Genomic DNA, 19,488 nt, shown 5'->3' on the forward strand with positions numbered 1-19,488 from the left:
AATTTCAAAGGAGGTGTGAGGGGCAAGTTTTTACGGAAAGGCGGGTGCCTGGGCTGTGCTGACTGTGGTGTCGGTAGAGGCAGATAAATTAGAGACTTTTAAGAGACGTGTTTTAGATAGGTACATGAATGTGAGGAATATGGAAGGATATAGATATTGTGTAGGCAGAGGGGTTATTTAGGTTAAATCCGTATAATTACTAATTTAAATGAAACAGCACAACGTTGTGGGCCACAGGGCCTTTTCCTTTGCTGTACCTTTCTGTTTTATAACGGAGACAGATTGAAATAATGGAAGCATTTTAGAAAACCTGTTCAAAAATTATCAATAATCTTTTAATAAAGCAAATGAAACATAACATTTCTAAATAGTATTGTTATCACAAATATTTATTTTCCCAATACTGATGTGTACACCAGGTCTGAGAGGATTTCAAAATGTATCATCCAACATTTTCTCCCAGCCATCTAGCCTGAGCCAATTTGATGTGAGACATTTCCTGTGAAAACATCTCACAGCTCTCAGGTTGTTTAAATAAATCATTTGCTGCTTCATTTGGCAGTAAAGATAATCATAATGTATCTGTTATGCCTTTCCTGATACATTTCTAGTTACCAAATCTCACTACTTATTTGTGGGGTCACAGCTGTTGTTTGCTCATTATCGTGTTGTTAAGCAATTAGCTCCATCATCAGGTCAGCCATTTTATAACTTTGTACATTTCATTTAGTAATTAGAAGCACTCGTTAGAAGTCGAAGGAATTTCAATCAATATTTGAATCTGCATTTTATAAGGACGCTGTGAAGTACTCTTCACACCGGCTCCTTGCACGCTGTAACACTTTGGGAATAATGAAACCGCCTTTGACTGCAACTACGCCGAGAGTGGAGTTGCCTATCTGCCTAGTTTAAGAAAATGAGGAAAACTCTTGAATGAGGACATTATGAGGACATTTTATTATGAGTGAGGTTTATAAAGAATCGAGGGGCAGCACTGTGCATTCTGAGTGCCAACAAAATTTTTGTATGTGCCATAGGTTTGCAATCCCTGCCTTTATACCTTTAAAATCTAATAAACAATGTTCTTTCCTTTGAGTTAGCAGAACATAAATTTGATTCTTAGTATGAGGGAAGGCTCCTTCTACCTCTAAGTTTGGAATGTTGATCTTCCTGGGATGCAAAAATGAGGAAAAAACTCATAAGTATTTGGCAAAATTTGTCAACTTAGCCTATGGTCTGGGATAGGAGCCTAGTCATGTTTTTTTTAAAAAGGCAAGCTGTTGTGACTGGAATTAGAATGAAATTGTTGATGCCTCTATCTCCGAAGCTGTAGATATTCATTCGTTGAGTTGAGATCTTGCCAGCAAAGCAGCTTGGAGATGAAGTAGTATGTAAATGAAGGAATGGGTTTGGCTAGAACTGTGAAGTATATTCGTAGTCTGCAGTCCTTAAGTGTGACTTCAACCTCTTTTTCCAGATGAAGTTAATTGCAGTCCATCAGAGTTCACTTGTGCTAATCACAGATGCATTTCCAAGGAATTTGTATGTAATGGTGAAGATGACTGTGGTGACAGGAGTGATGAAGAAGGCTGCACTCCACCAGTCTGTGGCCCACATAAGTTCCGGTGCCTTAATTCTTCAGAGTGTATATCCCTGAATTGGGTATGTGACCACAGTGTTGATTGTATTGACCAATCTGATGAATCTCCAGCTACCTGTGGTCACACAGAAGCTCCATTTGTCACCTGTCCTCCAAATGAATTCCAGTGTGGTTCGCATGAATGCATCCATTTCCAATGGTACTGTGATGGGGATACTGACTGCAAGGATGGAAGTGATGAAGCCAGCTGTCGTAAGTGACTTTTCTACATTTTTCCTGATGCATATTGCCTTTGCCATTAAGTGGAAATATTAAAAATTATCACCTAATATGTACACCTGGATTATGTGTGGAACAGTCATATGTAAAACTCATTTCAAGTGTGCAAGCCTTGCAGTATGCCAATCTTCTGTTCTTTATCAGATGGTTACACAGGGTCAGGACTTTCTGCAGGTGAGATTCTGTGCCGTCCTAGAGATCATACAAAGAAATGTCAGTAAGGTACTTGGAAAAAGAAAAGCTCCCAATTTGGAAAGCGGGGGTGTCCATGATGTCTAGTTTTTGCTCCATTTCCAGGAAAGGGTCATTGGGCTAAAATTTTTCACTTGTCTCTAATTAGCAAATTAATTATTCAGTAGCGTTTTGACCTGCTTTAGAGGAACCAAGTTTACTCGAAATGCCATGTGATGTAATTGCACATCCATGTACTGTACATTATTTGGCAAGTCTTAGTGGACGATTTCCAGTCCTTGTAGACTCTTGAATTGCAGCCATAGACAGTGTTGTTCAGTAGGCCTCTATGGAACATATCACAGGGTTGTGGGCCTCCCGATTCCATTTGTAAATGGTCAATACATGATGTATAAGAGCAGAAATGAGAATGATAGATGTATATGTCTAGCACCAGAGGGAATGCAGCTCGTTGAGAGGGGAGAAGATCTAAGATGTGTGGTGCATGTATATTTTACATGGTGGTGGGTGTCTGGAATGCACTGTCTGGTGGCTGATGGTGGTGGCTGATAGGATAGCATTCAAGATACTCTTAGACACACAATTGCGTTGGAAAAGGAGAGATATGGACATTATGCAGGCAGAAGGAATTAGTTTAGTTGGGCATTTGATTTCTAATTAGGCTCAACATTGTGAGCAAATTGGCCTATTCCTGTGCTGTGAGGTTCTATGTTTTAACTATGCCTGAAAGCAAACATGGGCATCTTTTCCTTGTATTATCAATTTGTGTGGACCATGGCTTCAATGCAATACTAGCTTGAATCTTGCTGGTGGTCACCATTATTCTTAAAGTGCTTGTGCTCAGCCATTTGCAGGGAAGTCTAAGCTTGCAACATAACTCACATTTCTCTGTTGTTGGACTCCAGGTGGAAGCCAAATATAAACATCGAACAGTACACAGAGGAACAGGTCCTTAAGCTCACAGTCATAGCCTAGACTTGAGATCCCACTGAAATGTGGGGATTCCTGGCTAGTGGATTGGAAAGCAAGTTTAGATAAAATTGGAACAATCACTTCAGTTTCACAGCTCTGATATAGAAATGGTAGATACTGTAATATTTTGAATTTTAAAAAAACTTTGGCTGGAAGTGAAGTTCCATCCCCAGATTGCCTTCAGACAATTTAGTGTTCTGGGACAGGCCCTGTGCACTCTACTACCAGAGGTCCTCGGGGCCCATTTAGCAGTCTGCAGCACGACACTATGTTGGGGAGAGGTATAACTGAAAGGCAGTAGGCTGGTATAAATGATAGCAAATGCTATGAGAAAATTGGATTGAGTTTCCCTTGTATGGGACCTCTTAATGTGTTGCTACTTGCAATTGTACACAAATTCTAATACTATTTAGAAATCATGACAACTGCAAGCTGTTAATGTCAGGAAGGGAATGGCATTCAGAGCTTCTGGTAGAATGAGCTAAGTGTCTCATTAGCTACAGTGGATTTAAATTTTGACTCCAGAATGCCATAAGTTAGGTTTACCTGAAGAAAATTCTAGATACTGGGTGGCATGGTAGCATAGTATTATAAGTGTTAAACTTCAACAATTAGTTAAGCACATGGAGAATCTATATTTACTGACAAGTATCTTCATTGGCTCAGTTTAAAAAGCACATGAACTTACAAAACTATGTTACCTGTGTGCACACCCACTATGTTTCCCTGGCCCTCCATGAATAAAGAATAGAAAAGGTAGTCGCCAGGAAAAGGAGTCTATGCTGGCAAAGTGCTCTTCTTGATCGCAGTGTAAACTCCACATTTCTGACATAGGGTGATCCACTTCTATGATAGTTGCTCTCCGCAGAGTAGTTGTTGCCTTTGCACCCAAAAATCCTCCACTCTTGTTCTTTTCCTTATCAAATTGATCTGCTGTCTTTCCATTTTGTTGTCTCAAGCTTATCTGACTGGCCTACGTCAACTTCTCATTGGATGTGGTCCAAGGGTACTAGCAGTGTTGCTTTATGGCTCATTCCTTCAGCCTAGGTAATGTTATTGGTTCTTCCCATCTCAGAATGGTTGATACCAATCAACCAGGTTATCCAAACACCAGCCCAGTCGAGCAGCTCACAGGCTATCCTTTCAACAAGCTTTACATAATAAAGAGCTTTTTATCTGAAAGTGGTCTTAGATTTAGCAGATCATCAGCAGAAACTCCTGTGTCCATATTCAATTGCTCTGATTAAATTATCCCTGAGCAAGAATCAGTTCAGCAAACGTATCACAAAATGGCAGCTGCAAGAACAGTCTGTCAAAATGGCTGCCTCCATTCCTGCAATCACATGGCAAGAACAAAGACTTTTGCTTTGGCTGTTTCCACAGCCACTGCCTCATTCCTGTTCACTATTTGTTGATTTTAGTTCTTTCTGGCTAACAATAGGAGTTATAACACTACTATTGTGCCAGTGACCCAGATTCCATTTCACCACTGTCTGTACGGAATCTGTACATCCTCCCCAGTACCACATAGGTTTCCTTCCACATTACAAAGACGTGTGGGATAGGTTAATTAATCACATGGGTGTAATTGGGCGATGCAGGCTTGTTGGGCTGGAAGGACCTGTTACCGTGCTGTATCTCTAAATAAATAAAAAGAAATAAAATGAACTTATACAGATTTTTTCTATTTTGCCCATATAATCATAAAGTAAGCAATTCTGCAGTTTGAGCAAAAGTGTTGATTGGATGGCATGGCAAATAGCTTTGATAAATTGGAAGAGTAGACTTATGGTTGTAATACATAATTATGGTTTCCTCTTTCTCCAGCTCCTCGGACCTGTAGACCAGATCACTTTGAATGTAGCGATGGTAAATGTATCACTGGAAGTAGTCGATGTAATGGAATTACTGATTGTGCTGATGGTGGTGATGAACTCAGATGTGAAAAGGGTGAGTGCATAATTATACTGTAGCACTGACCTCAGGAACTTGATGCATTCAAACTGCGTGTATTTTTGTTTTGATAGCTGAGGAGTGTGCGGGGCCCATTGACTTCAAGTGTCGAAGTGGGGAATGCATAAAAATTGTGCAAGTCTGTGATCAACAACAGGACTGCAAAGACTGGAGCGACGAACTCTTGGGAAAATGCAGTAAGTACATTTGGCAGAATGCTGGGGGTTAATCTGACTCAAATTTGGTCTTTTTATTTAAATAGAGTTAGGAGTTTTTAACCTTCTCCCTTAACTGGAATCAAATAAAACAACTTGTCAGTTGTATTGTTTTCATGGTGTCTTGGAGAGGATTGCATTTGGCTCTACTGTTGTAGCGAAGTGACTAATCCGATCATTATGTCTGTATGGAGGAATTGGAAATTCTGTTTCCTAATTGGATTATGTCGCAATACAGCCAATATTTAGTGGCTTTCAGTACTTAATCGCTTTCATCCCTGAAGGAAGATCAATAATGCCAACAATTGTCCTTCAGGATTTATCAACATTAACTTCAGTAATGATCTTCAAATATTGTATTGTTTTAATCACAAACTGATTTAAAAATGAGAAATGAGCATTGTTTTTCAGCAAATCACATCCTGCTTGAGCTTCATATCTGATTAAATAATGTCCATTATTGGTATTATCGAGTGCTAAGTAGTAATTTAAAGGATTATACCTTGTGTAAGTACTTGATGCTTGCATCAAATTGTCCGAAGATTACTTGAGGTTGTTCTGCATGTTGTTTATGAAACTCTTGAAATAAGTTTAAAATTGAGTGAGAGCATAGGGGAATATTGGAAAATGTTCTAGTCTTCACATGTAAACAAAATGTATTTCAGCTGATTTAATCCTGTGGATGAACCATTACCAAATGGCTAACATGCCATAATTAGTACTTTACCCAACAGCTAAAATTTCACTTTTTTCCTTCCCTCCAACTGAATAGTTCTTGTTAGAGTACCTATGTGGATGAAGTACTTTTAATCCAGCTCTAGCTTGGTTTTCTGCGGTCTTACCAGGTTTGAGTCCCACATGAAATGAACAGGGTAGCATCAAATCAGTTTTGAGGGAAAGTGCTTGCACTAAACCACTTTCAGTTGATACTAAATTTTTAGCTACAAGGATATCAATATACAAAATGTTAAATTCTATTAAATGATGGTCTTTAGTGTTAATGGCCATTAATGATTTTGCATTTTGATGTTCTTTTCAAATTTTAGGAATAGTTAATTGAAAATAAAATCTGAGAATAACATAGTTGGCTAATGTGTAAATTGAACTTGAGCACATCTTTGAAAACTTTGGGAAATTCCTTCCAAATATTCTGTGGATCGATTTTGAAAGGTGCATAGCGGTTAAACAGTAGTTTTGATGTTGTCTGAGAATCAACTAGAATAATGTTACTTATACAGATACAATATTTTTGCATCCAAAGTTCATCCATTCTTGCAATTCTGGATTGGGAGTAATCCTAAATGGAGTTCCCACTTTTTATCCCCGCCAGATGTGAATGAGTGCTTGTCAAACAATGGAGGTTGTTCACACATCTGTCAGGACCTTGTCTTTGGCTATGAATGTGATTGCCCTTTTGGTTTTGAATTGGTTGGTAAGACCTGTAAAGGTAAGTTACACTGTTCATTTATGAGTAGGCCGTAGTATGTAAATGAAGGTAATTAAGATAAAGTCATTTATTTTTAGATATTGATGAATGCAAGTATCCTGAAACCTGCAGTCAACTTTGTATTAACTGGGAAGGAAGCTACAAGTGTGAATGTTATGAAGGATATTATATGGATCCAACTAATTTGGTTTGCAAGTCAATAGGTAAGTTTACTTTTTAAATGGCATAGCTGGATATAGATGTTTTGACTGACCCCTGCCATAGATGATTGGTTACAGATTATCAAGCAACATATTTGGATTCATGAATCTGTTAAATCCGAAGGCATGGTAAAAATTGTCATATGTCTCCAATCCAGGTTTTGGCGTGAGTATCGTTTGTCCCATTAATCAGGCATCACCATTCTATTTGTGCCTGAGTCATGTTGAAATGTTGAGGCTTTCCAGGATCACAAAGTTGATTAATATCTGACATCATAAAAGATTCTGCATGTGCTGTAAATCCCGGGGGGGGGGTGCGGACAGGGAATGCTAGACAATGCTGGAGGAACTCAGCAGGTCAGGCTGTCAACATATCGGGCTGGGACCCATCATCGGGACTGAAGAGGAAGGGAGGGAAGCCAGAATAAGGTATGGGGAGAGGAAGGAGTACAAGTTGTCAGGTGATAAGTGAAGCCAGGTGGGTAGGGAAGGGGGAGATGAAGTGACAGAAAAGGTAAAGGTCTGAAGAAGAGGACTGATAGGAGAGGAGAGTGGACCTTGGGAGAAAGGGAAAGAGGAAAAGTGCTAGGCAAACTGATAGGAATTAAGGTGGATAAGTCACCTGGGCCAGGCGGACTACATCCCAGAGTCCTGAAAGGAAGAGATAATGGTTGCATTGGTCATGATCTTTCAAGAATCACCTGATTGTGGTGTGGTCCTGGAGGATTGGAAGATTGCAAATGTCACTCCACTCTTTAAGAAGGGAGGAAGGCAAAAGAAAGGAAATTATTGGCCAGTTAACCTAACCACAGTGGTTAGAAAAGTGTTGGAGTCTATTATTAAGGATGAGGTTTTGAGGTACCTGGAGACTAATGATAAAATAAGTCAAAGTCAGCATGGTTTCTGTAAAGGGAAATCTTGTCTGACAAATCTGTTAGAGTTCTTCGGAGAAGTAATAAGCAGGGTGGACAAAGGAGAGGTAGTGGATGTCATTTACTTGGATTTTCAGAAGGCATTTGATAAGGTACCACACATGAGGCTACGTAACAGGATAAAATCCTATGGCGTTACAGGAAAGATACTGGCATGGATAGCAAAATGGATAGCACTGCAGGAGGCAGTGAGTGGGAATAAAAGGGGCTTTTTCTGGTTGACTGCCAGTGACTAGTGGTGTTCTTCAGGGGTCAGTATTGGGACCACTACTTTTCCGATTGTTTGCCAGTGATTTAGATAATGGAATTGATGGCGTTGTGGCAAAGTTTGTGGATGATACGAAGATAGGTGAAGTGCAAGTAGTGCTAAGGAAGCAATACGATTGCAGCAGGACTTAGACAAATTGGAAGAATGGACAAAAATGTGGCAGGTGGAATACAGTGTTGCAAGATATATGATAATGCATTTTGATAAAAGGAACAGTAGTATGGACTATTGTCTAGATGGGGAAGGTTCAAACATCAGAGGTGCAGAGGGACTTGGGAATTCTCGTGCAAGAATCTCAGAAAATTAATTTACAGGTTGAGTCTGTGATAAAGAAGACAAATGCAATGTTGGCATATATTTCAAGGGGAATAGAATATAAAAACAAGGAGATAATGCTGAATCTTTACAAGACACCAGTCAGGCCGCACTTGGAGTATTGTCAACAGTTTTGGGTCCCATATTTCAGAAAGGATGTGTTACTATTACAGAGAGTCCAGAAGAGGTTCACAAGGATGATTCCAGGAATGAAGAGGTTAACATATGAGGAGTGTTTGGCAGCTTTGGGCCTGTATTCACTGGAATTTAGAAGAATGCGGGGGGTGGGGGGGAACCTACTGAATGTTGAAAGGACTAGATAGGGTGGATGTGGAGAGGATGTTTCCTATGGTGGGGGTATCCAGAACTAGAGGGCACAGCCTCAAAATTGAGGGGTGACCCTTTAGAACAGAGGTAAGGAGGAATTTTTTTTAGCCAGAGAGTAGTAAATCTGTGGCATGCTGTGCCACAGACTGTGGTGGAAGCCAAGTTCGTATGTATATTTAAGGTGGAAGTTGATTGTTTCCTGATCAGTCAAGGCATCAAAGGATATGGTGAGAAGGTAGGTTGTAAGGGGTTGAGTGGGATCCAGGATCAGCCACAATGGAACGGCAAAGCAGACTCAATGGGCTGAATGGCCTAATTCTGCTCCTATGTTTTATGGTCTTGTGTCTGAAAAACCTGTGCTAATTTTCCACTGACCCTTTCCTTCTGTTAATTTCCAAGAAGAAATCCGTTGGGGGTTGGGTGAATAGAGGCCTGCAAATGTCAGTGGAGTTTTCATTGACCTCTGTCTGCTAAAGCTGTACAAATTCATCTTGGTATAAGAAACGTATTTAAGTTTCATTCCATTTCAAAAATTAGGTCCATTTGTGTACTGCACACTAGACCTGCATAACAATGTAATAATGAAAAGAAACTGTCTTTGCAATTTGATGACTGCTTGCAATTGCAGGTGATTTCTTCTAAATCTTACAGGAAGGGAGCCTTTCTTGATCTTCACTAATCACCATGATATCCGGAGGCTTGGACTACATCACCAGGAGTACACCCACTTACCTCTGCAGCCAAGAAATGCTATAGCAGTGGATGCTGATGTTGCAGAGCAGAGAATCTTTTGGGTTGACCTGGCACAGCAAACCATTTTTGGGTAACTATTTTGCATTGATTTCAAAAAATTTTGCTTAAATATTTGCACCTTTGTTAACTGCAGGAAAACTTAACCTCCTAAAAGTCTGCAGTAAGTCGGTTTTAAATAAAACTTTGCTTTAAATTGTTTTAATTTAAATTAATTATTTTTTTCTTTTAAATTTAAATTGTTTACATTGTTAAATTTACTTATTTCCTGCCTGTTATGATGCCTTTCAAATATGGAATGTATTAGTCTTTCTACCTGGTTACAAGACTATCCTTAACAAAAAATCACTAGATGCAACTGATGTGAAAAGCTAGTCATCAATTCAGTCTAATGTCTGATAATGAAAGTAGACTGAAAGGCACACAGTAAACTCCCACCTTCTAATTGACCAATTGACTCAAAGAGTTTCTTGGCTACTGGTTTTGACAACTTTGTGAATGACTTGGAAATTAATTTTAAGTCCATAAATCAACTTGCCTTGGTTTAAAGATGGGTTCAAATTCCATTTCCTGATATGAACTATTAAAATCTTTAATATTAAATTAACATTATCTTAATGATATGATGTTAGATGAGGCCCCATTTTATTATTTCAATGGATTGTCAATGTGATTTAATAGATACAGTAAGTATTCATTCTTCGACTAGAGCTACTAAAATCTAGCTTCTCATTTGTTTGTAGTTGTATAAATTAGTTCAAAGTAATGGGATGTATACACAAAATTAATGAGACTACAACTTGCATTCTTTGTGCAGTGTGTCCTTGGATGAATGGGAACACGCAACTTTGATTTCCCAAGTTAAGGTTTCTGGTTCCCCTGGAGGAATTGCAGTGGACTGGATCTACAAGCATATCTATTGGACTGATCGAGGTGACAGGACGCTGTCTGTGGCTACATTTGATGGAAGCAAAAAGAAAGTTCTTTTTGACACAGATTTGAAGGATCCAGCTTCTATAGCAGTTAATCCACTAACTGGGTATGGAATATTTTTATGCAACTGTATAAGGGAATGGAGGGATTTTAAAATTAATGTAGAAAAATGGCATAGCAGGCTTGAAGGACTGTGCTTTTCTATTATAGTTTAGCCTATGGCACTGCAGTATTTCCACTCTACTATAAACTTGGATTGGAACTTTTCCTGTAGTTTGACATGTTCACGTCTGAGTATTCAAATTGCTTTAGCTATGCTATAGAATTTAATCATTCTGAGCAAATGAGATGATCTCTAGCTGTAGATTTTCTTCTAACTGATTTAAAGGAAGTATCATTAACATTTGAGGGGAGAAAGAAAACTTTGACAGAATTTGAATATGGCATATTTCTAGGGCTGTGCTACCACATTGACTTCATGTTTGTAGTGTTTTACCAATTGTAGATTTGCTGTATTAAGAAGGAAATGTTTGCATGATCAGAATTCCCAGTATCTTGTGCAAAACTGAAGTTAGTGTTAATATTCACATTTGACATTCAAAGTTCAAGCCTTTTGACTTGGTTTTGGTCCTTTAAGGTTTGTTTATTGGTCAGACTGCGGTGAACCAGCCATGATTGAAAAAGCAGGAATGAATGGTGCTGACCGCCAGCAACTTGTGACCGCAAAGATTCAGTGGCCAACTGGCATTACCCTTGGTAAGAATGACTTTCAGGAAACGCGTGCCCTGTGCTAGAATAGTTTAGTCATTCAACTTTTGTCCACAGATCTTGGGAAAAGCCGTTTGTATTGGGTTGATTCAAAGATGCACATGTTATCAAGTGTAGACCTAAATGGTCAGGATAGAAGAACAGTGCTCTGGTCACTAGAGTTCCTCATTCATCCTACTGCTATTGCTGCATTTGAGGTAAAACTTTTTATTTCTTTGAATAATTAATATTCACAAGGTTCCAGTTTAGACTGACTTCACTCATAGTACAATAATTTAATTTCAAGATTTCCACAGATTCAGTATATTAAATGATGTAATTTCAATATTTAAATAGACCAATGACAATTATTTGATAAACCAGAGAAAGATGATATTTAAATCGCATATTATAATTTGCTTCCTGAATAAAATCAATGCACATTCTGTGTAGTGATAAAATTAAATCATAGGCTACTGTATGAGTATAAATGATCTGTTCTAGGATACTGTCTTCTGGACTGATAAGGAGACTAAAGCAGTCTATAAATTTGACAAGTACGCAAGGGATAATGTGGTGGTTCTGGTTTCCAACCTTCATGAACCTCGGGACATTATTGTCTACAGTGAGCTGTTACAACCACTTGGTATGATTTAATCTTTATCATGGTTTTGTGTTTCAGAAAATTAATTTCTGCCAATTATTTACCTATTTTATTACGATGGAGTTGTCTCACAGGGTGCAAACATGATCTATATTTGGGTAATATTACAGCTGAACACCTACAATGTACTCTTCCATCTCAATGCCATAATGGGTTTTTTTTTGCTAAATTAATTTGAATGTCTATTTGCTAAAGAGTTGCAGAATTGCATCAAGAATTGCTGGTGTTGAACTTTCTTTGAGGGCACCAAAATAGCCAGCAGTTAATGTTTTAATTAACACACACAAAATGCTGGAAGTACTCAGCAGGCCAAGCAACATCTATGGAAATGTGCACAGTTGATGTTTCGGGCTGAAACCCTTCGGCAGGACCAGAGAAAAAAAGATGTGTAGATTGAAAAGGTGGGGGGAGGGGAGGGAGAAACAGGTATAGGTGAAACTGGTGGGAGTGGGGTTGGGTGAAGTAAAGAGCTGGGAGCTTGATTGGTGAAAGATACAGGGCTGGAGAAAGGGAGTCTAATGCTACGTACACACTAAGTGTTTTTCAAAATATATCTGTCCACACTAACATGGATATTTGGGCGAATCTCCTCTACTGGCACGCGCAGGACACACAGAAAACAAGCAAAGAGGAAATGGTATACTTAGTGTGCATTTGTCCAGTTACGGAGTAGAAAAACTTAAAAGGAATTGCTCTTGGCTCTCGCGCGGGAGGACTTAAAACTAAAAAAAAAACAAATACTGGAGCGTATGGAGGCAACCGACAGGGAGTTCACGGACAGTATGACCCGGCTGATGATGAACATTGAAAAACTGACTAACTCTTGCATTAATAAAGCACCTTGTTAAATGTATAAAACATGTCTGCATCAGTGTTATCTTGTATTTCCATACAATGTTACATTAGGCTGTTACACATCTATTGTCAGAGAAATACTTGCATAAATAGGTAAACCACCTTCATACAAGCAAGGACAGAAAACAGGGCAAAGTGAGTATTTTTATTTATTCAGTAAGCTATGGGTCAAATATTTGGTGAGTACATTTCTAACTCTTCTGGCTTCAGCCTCGTTGCCGTCTGTTCTGAAATTGTTAGGTTCTGCGAAATGCAGAATCAAATATCGCTGTGATGATTGTACGCTCTAGTATCAATTGTTTGGCAACAATAAAGTAGTAATAATAATAATAAGAAGAAGAAAACAATGAAATGCTGAGCTGCTGCCATCTGTTCCGGCACGTCATGATAGTGGTTTTAAAATGCTCCGGTTACCCCATATACACTGCAACGGATATTAGGCGTTTTCAGATTTATTCACTCTGGAGACCGTTTCTGAAAATCTCCGTTTTCGGGGGATGAAAACGCCGTTTTAGTGTGGACAGAGGGTCAAAACAAAGAGAAAAAGCTTCGTTTTCAAAATTATCCGGTGTAGTGTGGACATAGCCTGATAGTAGAGGACAGAAGGCCTGAAAGAAAGTAAAGGGGGGAGGAGCACCAGAGGGAGGCAAGGATACTGCTGAAGGTTCTCAGCCTGAAACGTCGTCTGTACTCTTTTTTTTCCATAGATGCACCCTGGCCTGCTGAATTCCTCCAGCATTTTGTGTGTGTTGCTTGGATTTCCAGCTTCTGCAATTTTTCTCTCGTTTGTGATGTTTTAATCAAGTAACCAAACCTTTGTGCTGAGAAAGCAAGTGTAATCCACTATCTTGCTAATCCAGCTCTAATATCCAGCTCTAGCCCTGGCGGTATCCATCCTGTGCCATAGGTCTTGCTCATGGGATTATATCTATTTATCTTAAACTGGTATTAAAAACTGAATTTATGCAACTTTAGCTTTTGAGTATTAAATGTGTGAAGGATATTGAACATTGGAAAAGGTCAGTGGTGAGTTATATTGTACTACCTTTTTATTTGGGGCCTGCATTTATCCAGTCTGAATGGAATAGCCAGCCTTGGCCTTTGCGGATTGATTCTTGATTGTGGCAGCATCCTAGTAACGTAGGTGCCTTGGCCCAAAACATCTCTGAGCCTAAAGTATTGGCGTGCTGCCAGTTGTAAATGATTGGTTTTTAAACAACAAACTGTCGTTTCGGGCCATAATTCTTGCCTCTTAATGTAATGCCCATAAACATTGATCCTAAAGCAAATGTTGCTTGGGATAGGGTCCAAAGCAAGTTGAAGAATCCTCTAATCCTTTGGAAATTAGGTGCTTTGACTAGGTGAATGTCGTGATTCAAATGGAACCTAGTAAAAAATGGCATGGTTTGCCTCACATTTCTAATGTATGAGGTGTTAACTGCTGATCTGACAAGAGCAGGTGCATGCAAATGTTGCTTTGATTATAGTTCACTTTGTACATAAGGGTTTGTATTTTTTGCTCATAGGTAAAAATTGGTGTGGCATAAAAAAGAAGGGGGGCTGTGAATTCATGTGCCTTCCTGCTCCTTGGTTTAATAGCTGGTCACAGAAATATACATGCGTGTGTCCAGTTGGAAAAGAGCTGGAGCTGAACGGACAGCTGTGTAGAATAGGTATGAAATGTATATTGTTCATATTAATGACTCTGTAATATAAATTCATTATATGTTAAGTCTGTGTTCAGTACTCAACTTCAGGAGTTCGGTCTTTCAAATTGAATTAGTTAACTAATGCGTCTGCCATTTATTAAACAGGAAATTAAATATATTCACAGGAAAAAGGTAAATAATGTTCGCTTCAATAAAGCAAATGCAGAGGATAATATTTAAGTAATGTACAGTTAGAAAAAAGTGAAGGGACAGTTTCAGCTTAAAATTGGCAAAAAACCAAATATGTTCCTATTTGTCCTAGTACTCGTTAGATAGTATTGAAATGTGTCAATATTTGTGTCAATAGGGCATGTCGGAGTATAGTTCCTAGGTATGACACCAATACAAACCTTTTTAATGCCTTTGAACGGTAATGGAATTTGCCTATGCTCCACAGACAGTATTGTTCTTTCCAAATATGTGTTTCTAACTTCAGTTTAATGCTTGCAATTTACTATTTACATTAAGAGCTGAAGACTGATTCTTGTTTGATATCTCCTATATTCACACAACTCCAGAATATTCCCTAATAGTTACAAAATAGAAGCCGTTGATAAACAAAAAATGTCAGATACTGTACATCCAATTTTAAAAAAAAGGAAGCAATGATGGTCAGGCAACTAAATACTAGTCAATTAACTTCCATTACAACTTGAAAATGCTAAGTTGCAGAGGAGGAAGAGGGTGGAAAACAAGGTTTATGATGTGGTGTCCACAAATGCTCCCAGGGTATAGTGAAAGTTTGTTGATTTTGGCCGACCTGTTTAGAGGGGCCATACTGTATAAAAGGAGATGGATAAACGGGGAAATGCTGGCACTGGTGCAAACCAAGCTGCCTTGAATGTAGTTGACTTACAAGTGAGTTCTCATTTAGCACTTGCTTTCTCATGTGTAGAAGAAACCACTGAGCACTGAATGAAGTACAATAAAGTGCAAGTGAATGGCTGCTTCATGCAGATCCCTGGATGTTGGCCAAGTTGGAAGGGTGGAGGGGCCATTCCCTTTGGAATGCCAGAAAGAAAGGGAGCATCACTTGGAAGATGATGGAAATGTAGAAGATCTGTTTAAAGTGGCAATTGAGGGGGAGGCAAGGAAACACTCCTTACTGTTGGCAGTTTTTTGACTCGTCCCTACATCCACTAAATACATTGTGTTTCCAGCCCTGCAGAACCTGGTTTCCCTGCACCTTGCTGCCAATTTTCACTTCTATCTGGTCCCTTGACTCCCCTCAAACAAGAGGCAGAACACCTCTGTAGGTCTTAGACCAAAGGACGTAGGAGCAGAATTAGGCCATTTGGCCTGTTCAGTCTTCTCCAAGTCTTTTCTCTCTCCAGCCCAAATTGGTTAAACTGATCTAAATTACAAACCAATATTTCACTAGGGTATTGACCAGCATCTCCGCTTTCATCAAGAATTCCATTTCCCTTGTCTTTCTTGCTTTCCACTTTTTTTCTAGGACTTCATTAATCCAATACTTGTCCTTTCCTCTATAATTTCAGTTTTATTTTGGTTGACGGAGCTTTCAGCCACATGCAGAATTTGCATCGTTCGGCTTATTTTTCCCACTTATCACATTTTTGTAAACCTTTCCTTAATATTATTGAAAGATTAACCAATTTTTATTACCACCCTTACTGCACAAACACCTCTAGATGCTGCCTGGCCATATGAGAATTACTCACATTTGTTTTATTTTCTTTCCAGCTGTGACAGCCTGGCCACAACTTCAGTATTTACTAATGGATTCAGATGATTTGAATGTTTGTTTCTTTACAGCAAAACAAAATGTAACGGTTGCAGAAACTTCAACACTGCCAGCCTTGTCCTCTGTTGCTTCAGAACAGTTGCCTTCTAATTTTCATACGGCAGTGACATGGCCTGAAGGTAACGCTAATTGAACTTGCTCTTTTGAGAGCATTTGTACTTGTAATGAGAAGCTGATATGATTAAGGCTTTAAATCAGTTTTTAAAGTTTAGAGCTCTATGCTGTACAATACTCTAGCATTAAAACTTCATTTTATGTGCACCTTTCACTCCAAATGACCAGTGGGCCTTCTATAGTCGATGACTTGCTGAATTACCAAAATTTCAGTTGTCCTATCTATTCATTACAGGTAAAAATTCAAGTGCTATCCTCGAGCACAGACGCACGAATGGCTCTGACGTCGGTTGGATTGTACTTGTTATTCGTAAGTATTTCAAGAGGGGCAAACATCTAATCCTAGTCACTCAGTGTCTTCTATTGTGTGAAAAGGCACTGCAGTTTTTAAATCCAATTTTCTACAACAGTTAATTAGCCAAAAAAGTACATAACATAGTTTTAGGGGTACCCATAACTGAAGAATGAATTTAACCATCTCAATCAGTGAATATATTCCATTAACTTATAGTGACTCTTTACTTTTTTTTCCAGTGTTGGTAACCATGCCTGTTGCAACTGGCTACTTTAAGTGGCGGGATTGGCAAAAGAAGACCCAGCAAGTCATGAATTTTGAGAATCCAACCTTCCAAAATGATTGATTGCAGAAGCCATTAATTCAGTTCAATGTGTTTTATCAGTATTTAATTACTGGCATAATGGCTAGTGAAACAGAACATGTTTTAAGTGCAACTAAAGCTGGTTGGTTTCTTAATCAACAAGGTGGAATCTTCAAAATTGCTTTTGTACTGTTAACAAAATAACCTACACTTTTCTGATTTATTCAAAATTGCATTGAGATGATCATTGCATTGAAATGCTGCTGTCTGGTCAAAAAGTATATTTTAATACTTTGAAACAGAATAAAATTGCATATGCCTCTATTTGTCATTTGTCTCATTTCTTCCATTTACACTGACTGTTCCTTTATCCCAAGTGAGATGGAAGGGCAATTTAACTGATTACACCCAATTGAATATTCTGCTTTCTGGAGCATGCCTCACTTTATTTTTCAGCTGCGATGATAACTGGAGATTGTATTCCTGGGGTAAAAGTGAGTTTAATTGGTGAAAATGCACTCGATAATACCTTTGTGGAAAGAGCAGCTTTTGAAAGGAAAAATCTTGGTGAAAATCATGTCAGCAGGTCTAATTAAAGAGAAACAGTTTGGGAGCATGGTTTAAGGTAGTTGATGACATAGTTCCATAGTTATAGGAATATTAGAACACAATTTCACCTCTCTTAGTTACTTAGTCACGACTTGAAGAGGAAAGGGACTGTAACAACTGCTAAACAGACTACCAGTATTATGCGCAATAATTGTTCTCTACCCGTGCAATTTCCCTAAGTGTACAAAGGCCAGGATCAGGATTTGACTGACCTAAACATTCCTTGGTTGTAAAATTACAAAGCAAATCCAGAAGTGGTGGAAAATTTGGCAGTCAGACCTTTGTGCTACTCCTTGAGTTGTCCTCTGACTGAATGACTTCATCACTGGTTCTGAGTGATGATCTTCTAAGGTTTTATGGTGGTTGGCAAACAGCTTTAAGGTGCATTACCACCATCTTCTGAACTAGAGTGTGGGTCAGGATATCTAAATCCTATATATCTATATTTGTCTTAATATTAACTTTAAAATCAACCATCCCTCTCTCGATTTATGTCCGCATCAGTGCATGCTCGACCATATCTTGTTGATTACAGTACTCACACCTCCTGTTATTGTGTTTCTTCTTTAAAACAATATACTATTTAAACCTATGCCCACACCTCAATCTTGATATTACATCCTGCTCCCTCCTGTATTCCTTGACCGTCCCACTTCTTTCTGGATATTATAAAGATGTCTTCCTGTTCTCTCCTCATCTCATTGTTTTCTCCACAATTTTTGGATTTCGCTTTTAATGATGTTTTTCATTTCTCCTTTACTGTAATTTATTTGAATGTCCACCTACGCTTGTCTAGTTGCCTCCTTTGCTAATTTACCCACTTGCTCATTCCCTCTCATACCAAAATCTGCTGGGATCCACAGAAAACAAAAATAGAGTCCCATCATTTTAAGAGTAAATAAGGTTTATATAATCTCACACATAATGTCTGGTCTTTGCCTCTGAACGTAAATCGTTTAGATCCTGATTGTTGTGCTTGAATCAGTCAATATTACAGCTCCTATCAGTCTCGCTTCCTCCACCCACTGGAAAGCGAATAGTCCAGCTGTCATTTCACCCGTATCCACCGAGAAATCATCATTTATCCTCACCTGCTTTTCAATGTTAAAATCAGGCACTACCAATCCTACCCCTCATCTACTATTACCATTTCTGAAGCATCTGTGTATATTTGTAAATATCCATATTAATTACTATTTACATGAAATTCAACCATATCTGGATTTTAAAATCACTTGCTACTTTACTTTTCTGTCTCCTTTTGAATAATTTAAGATTCACCTCTGGTGCTTCACACAGCCATGGAGATGTCCTAGGAAAATGCATTGGAACATTCACTGCCTTATTACTAATTCCTGTCCTTTCTGCTTTCCCTTCCATTATCCATGCAAACCTTTGAGTTCTTTTCTTTCCTTTTCCCAGCTTGGATCAGAAAGCTGTTTAGTTAGATTATTTTCTCCAGCCTCTTGTAGATTTACTCAATATGTTAACACAAGCTGTGTTCTTCTCAGTTCCAGAGGTGTCTCTCCCAACTCCACCCGCATTGCCACCACTGGTGTTGTCCTGATTGCCCCGTTGATTAACCTTGGTGCTTGACTTTGAATTATATCCTGTATTTAGGAATTATATTCCTGAAAATTTAAAGGTATCTACACTTTCAAATTCTATACCATAAAGTTTTAATTTTAAGTGTTGTTCTATCCTCTTACTAGTGAGAAACATTATTTTAGATTTCTCTGCTGAAAATCTGAACCCCCATTTTACTGCCCAATCTTCCACCTTAATTATTGCCTCCTGAAGTTTCTGTATTATACATTCATCATTCCCACCCCTTTTCCACATGACACCATCATCCACAAATACTGATACTCCGATACTACTATTTATATTAGAAAATATATCATTTATCATTGTAAATAATAATGGACTAATAATACTTCCCTGCGGGGTTCCATTTTCCATCATTTGTTTACTTGACATTGATTTCCCTTCTCGCACCTTGATGGGTCTACCAATTTAAAAATCTTTTGTCCAATCTAATTT

At 38.6% G+C, this 19,488-nt stretch overlaps 1 protein-coding gene across 1 annotated transcript in view; it reads left to right on the forward strand.

Annotated features, from left to right (window-relative positions):
* LOC134357412 (low-density lipoprotein receptor-related protein 2-like) overlaps positions 1-17,152 on the forward strand; it is a 123,473-nt gene extending 106,321 nt beyond the window's left edge. Inside the window, 14 exon segments of the mRNA XM_063068977.1 lie at positions 1,478-1,852; positions 4,871-4,993; positions 5,071-5,193; positions 6,542-6,658; positions 6,736-6,861; positions 9,352-9,523; positions 10,268-10,489; positions 11,021-11,139; positions 11,209-11,348; positions 11,635-11,776; positions 14,176-14,322; positions 16,135-16,242; positions 16,473-16,547; positions 16,772-17,152. Of these exon segments, the coding sequence (XP_062925047.1) occupies positions 1,478-1,852; positions 4,871-4,993; positions 5,071-5,193; positions 6,542-6,658; positions 6,736-6,861; positions 9,352-9,523; positions 10,268-10,489; positions 11,021-11,139; positions 11,209-11,348; positions 11,635-11,776; positions 14,176-14,322; positions 16,135-16,242; positions 16,473-16,547; positions 16,772-16,878 (2,096 nt within the window). The 3' untranslated portion in view covers positions 16,879-17,152.
* Positions 17,153-19,488: the final 2,336 nt, after the last annotated feature.

Source organism: Mobula hypostoma, chromosome 16 (assembly GCF_963921235.1).
Source record: "Mobula hypostoma chromosome 16, sMobHyp1.1, whole genome shotgun sequence".
Lineage (NCBI taxonomy): Eukaryota > Metazoa > Chordata > Chondrichthyes > Myliobatiformes > Myliobatidae > Mobula > Mobula hypostoma.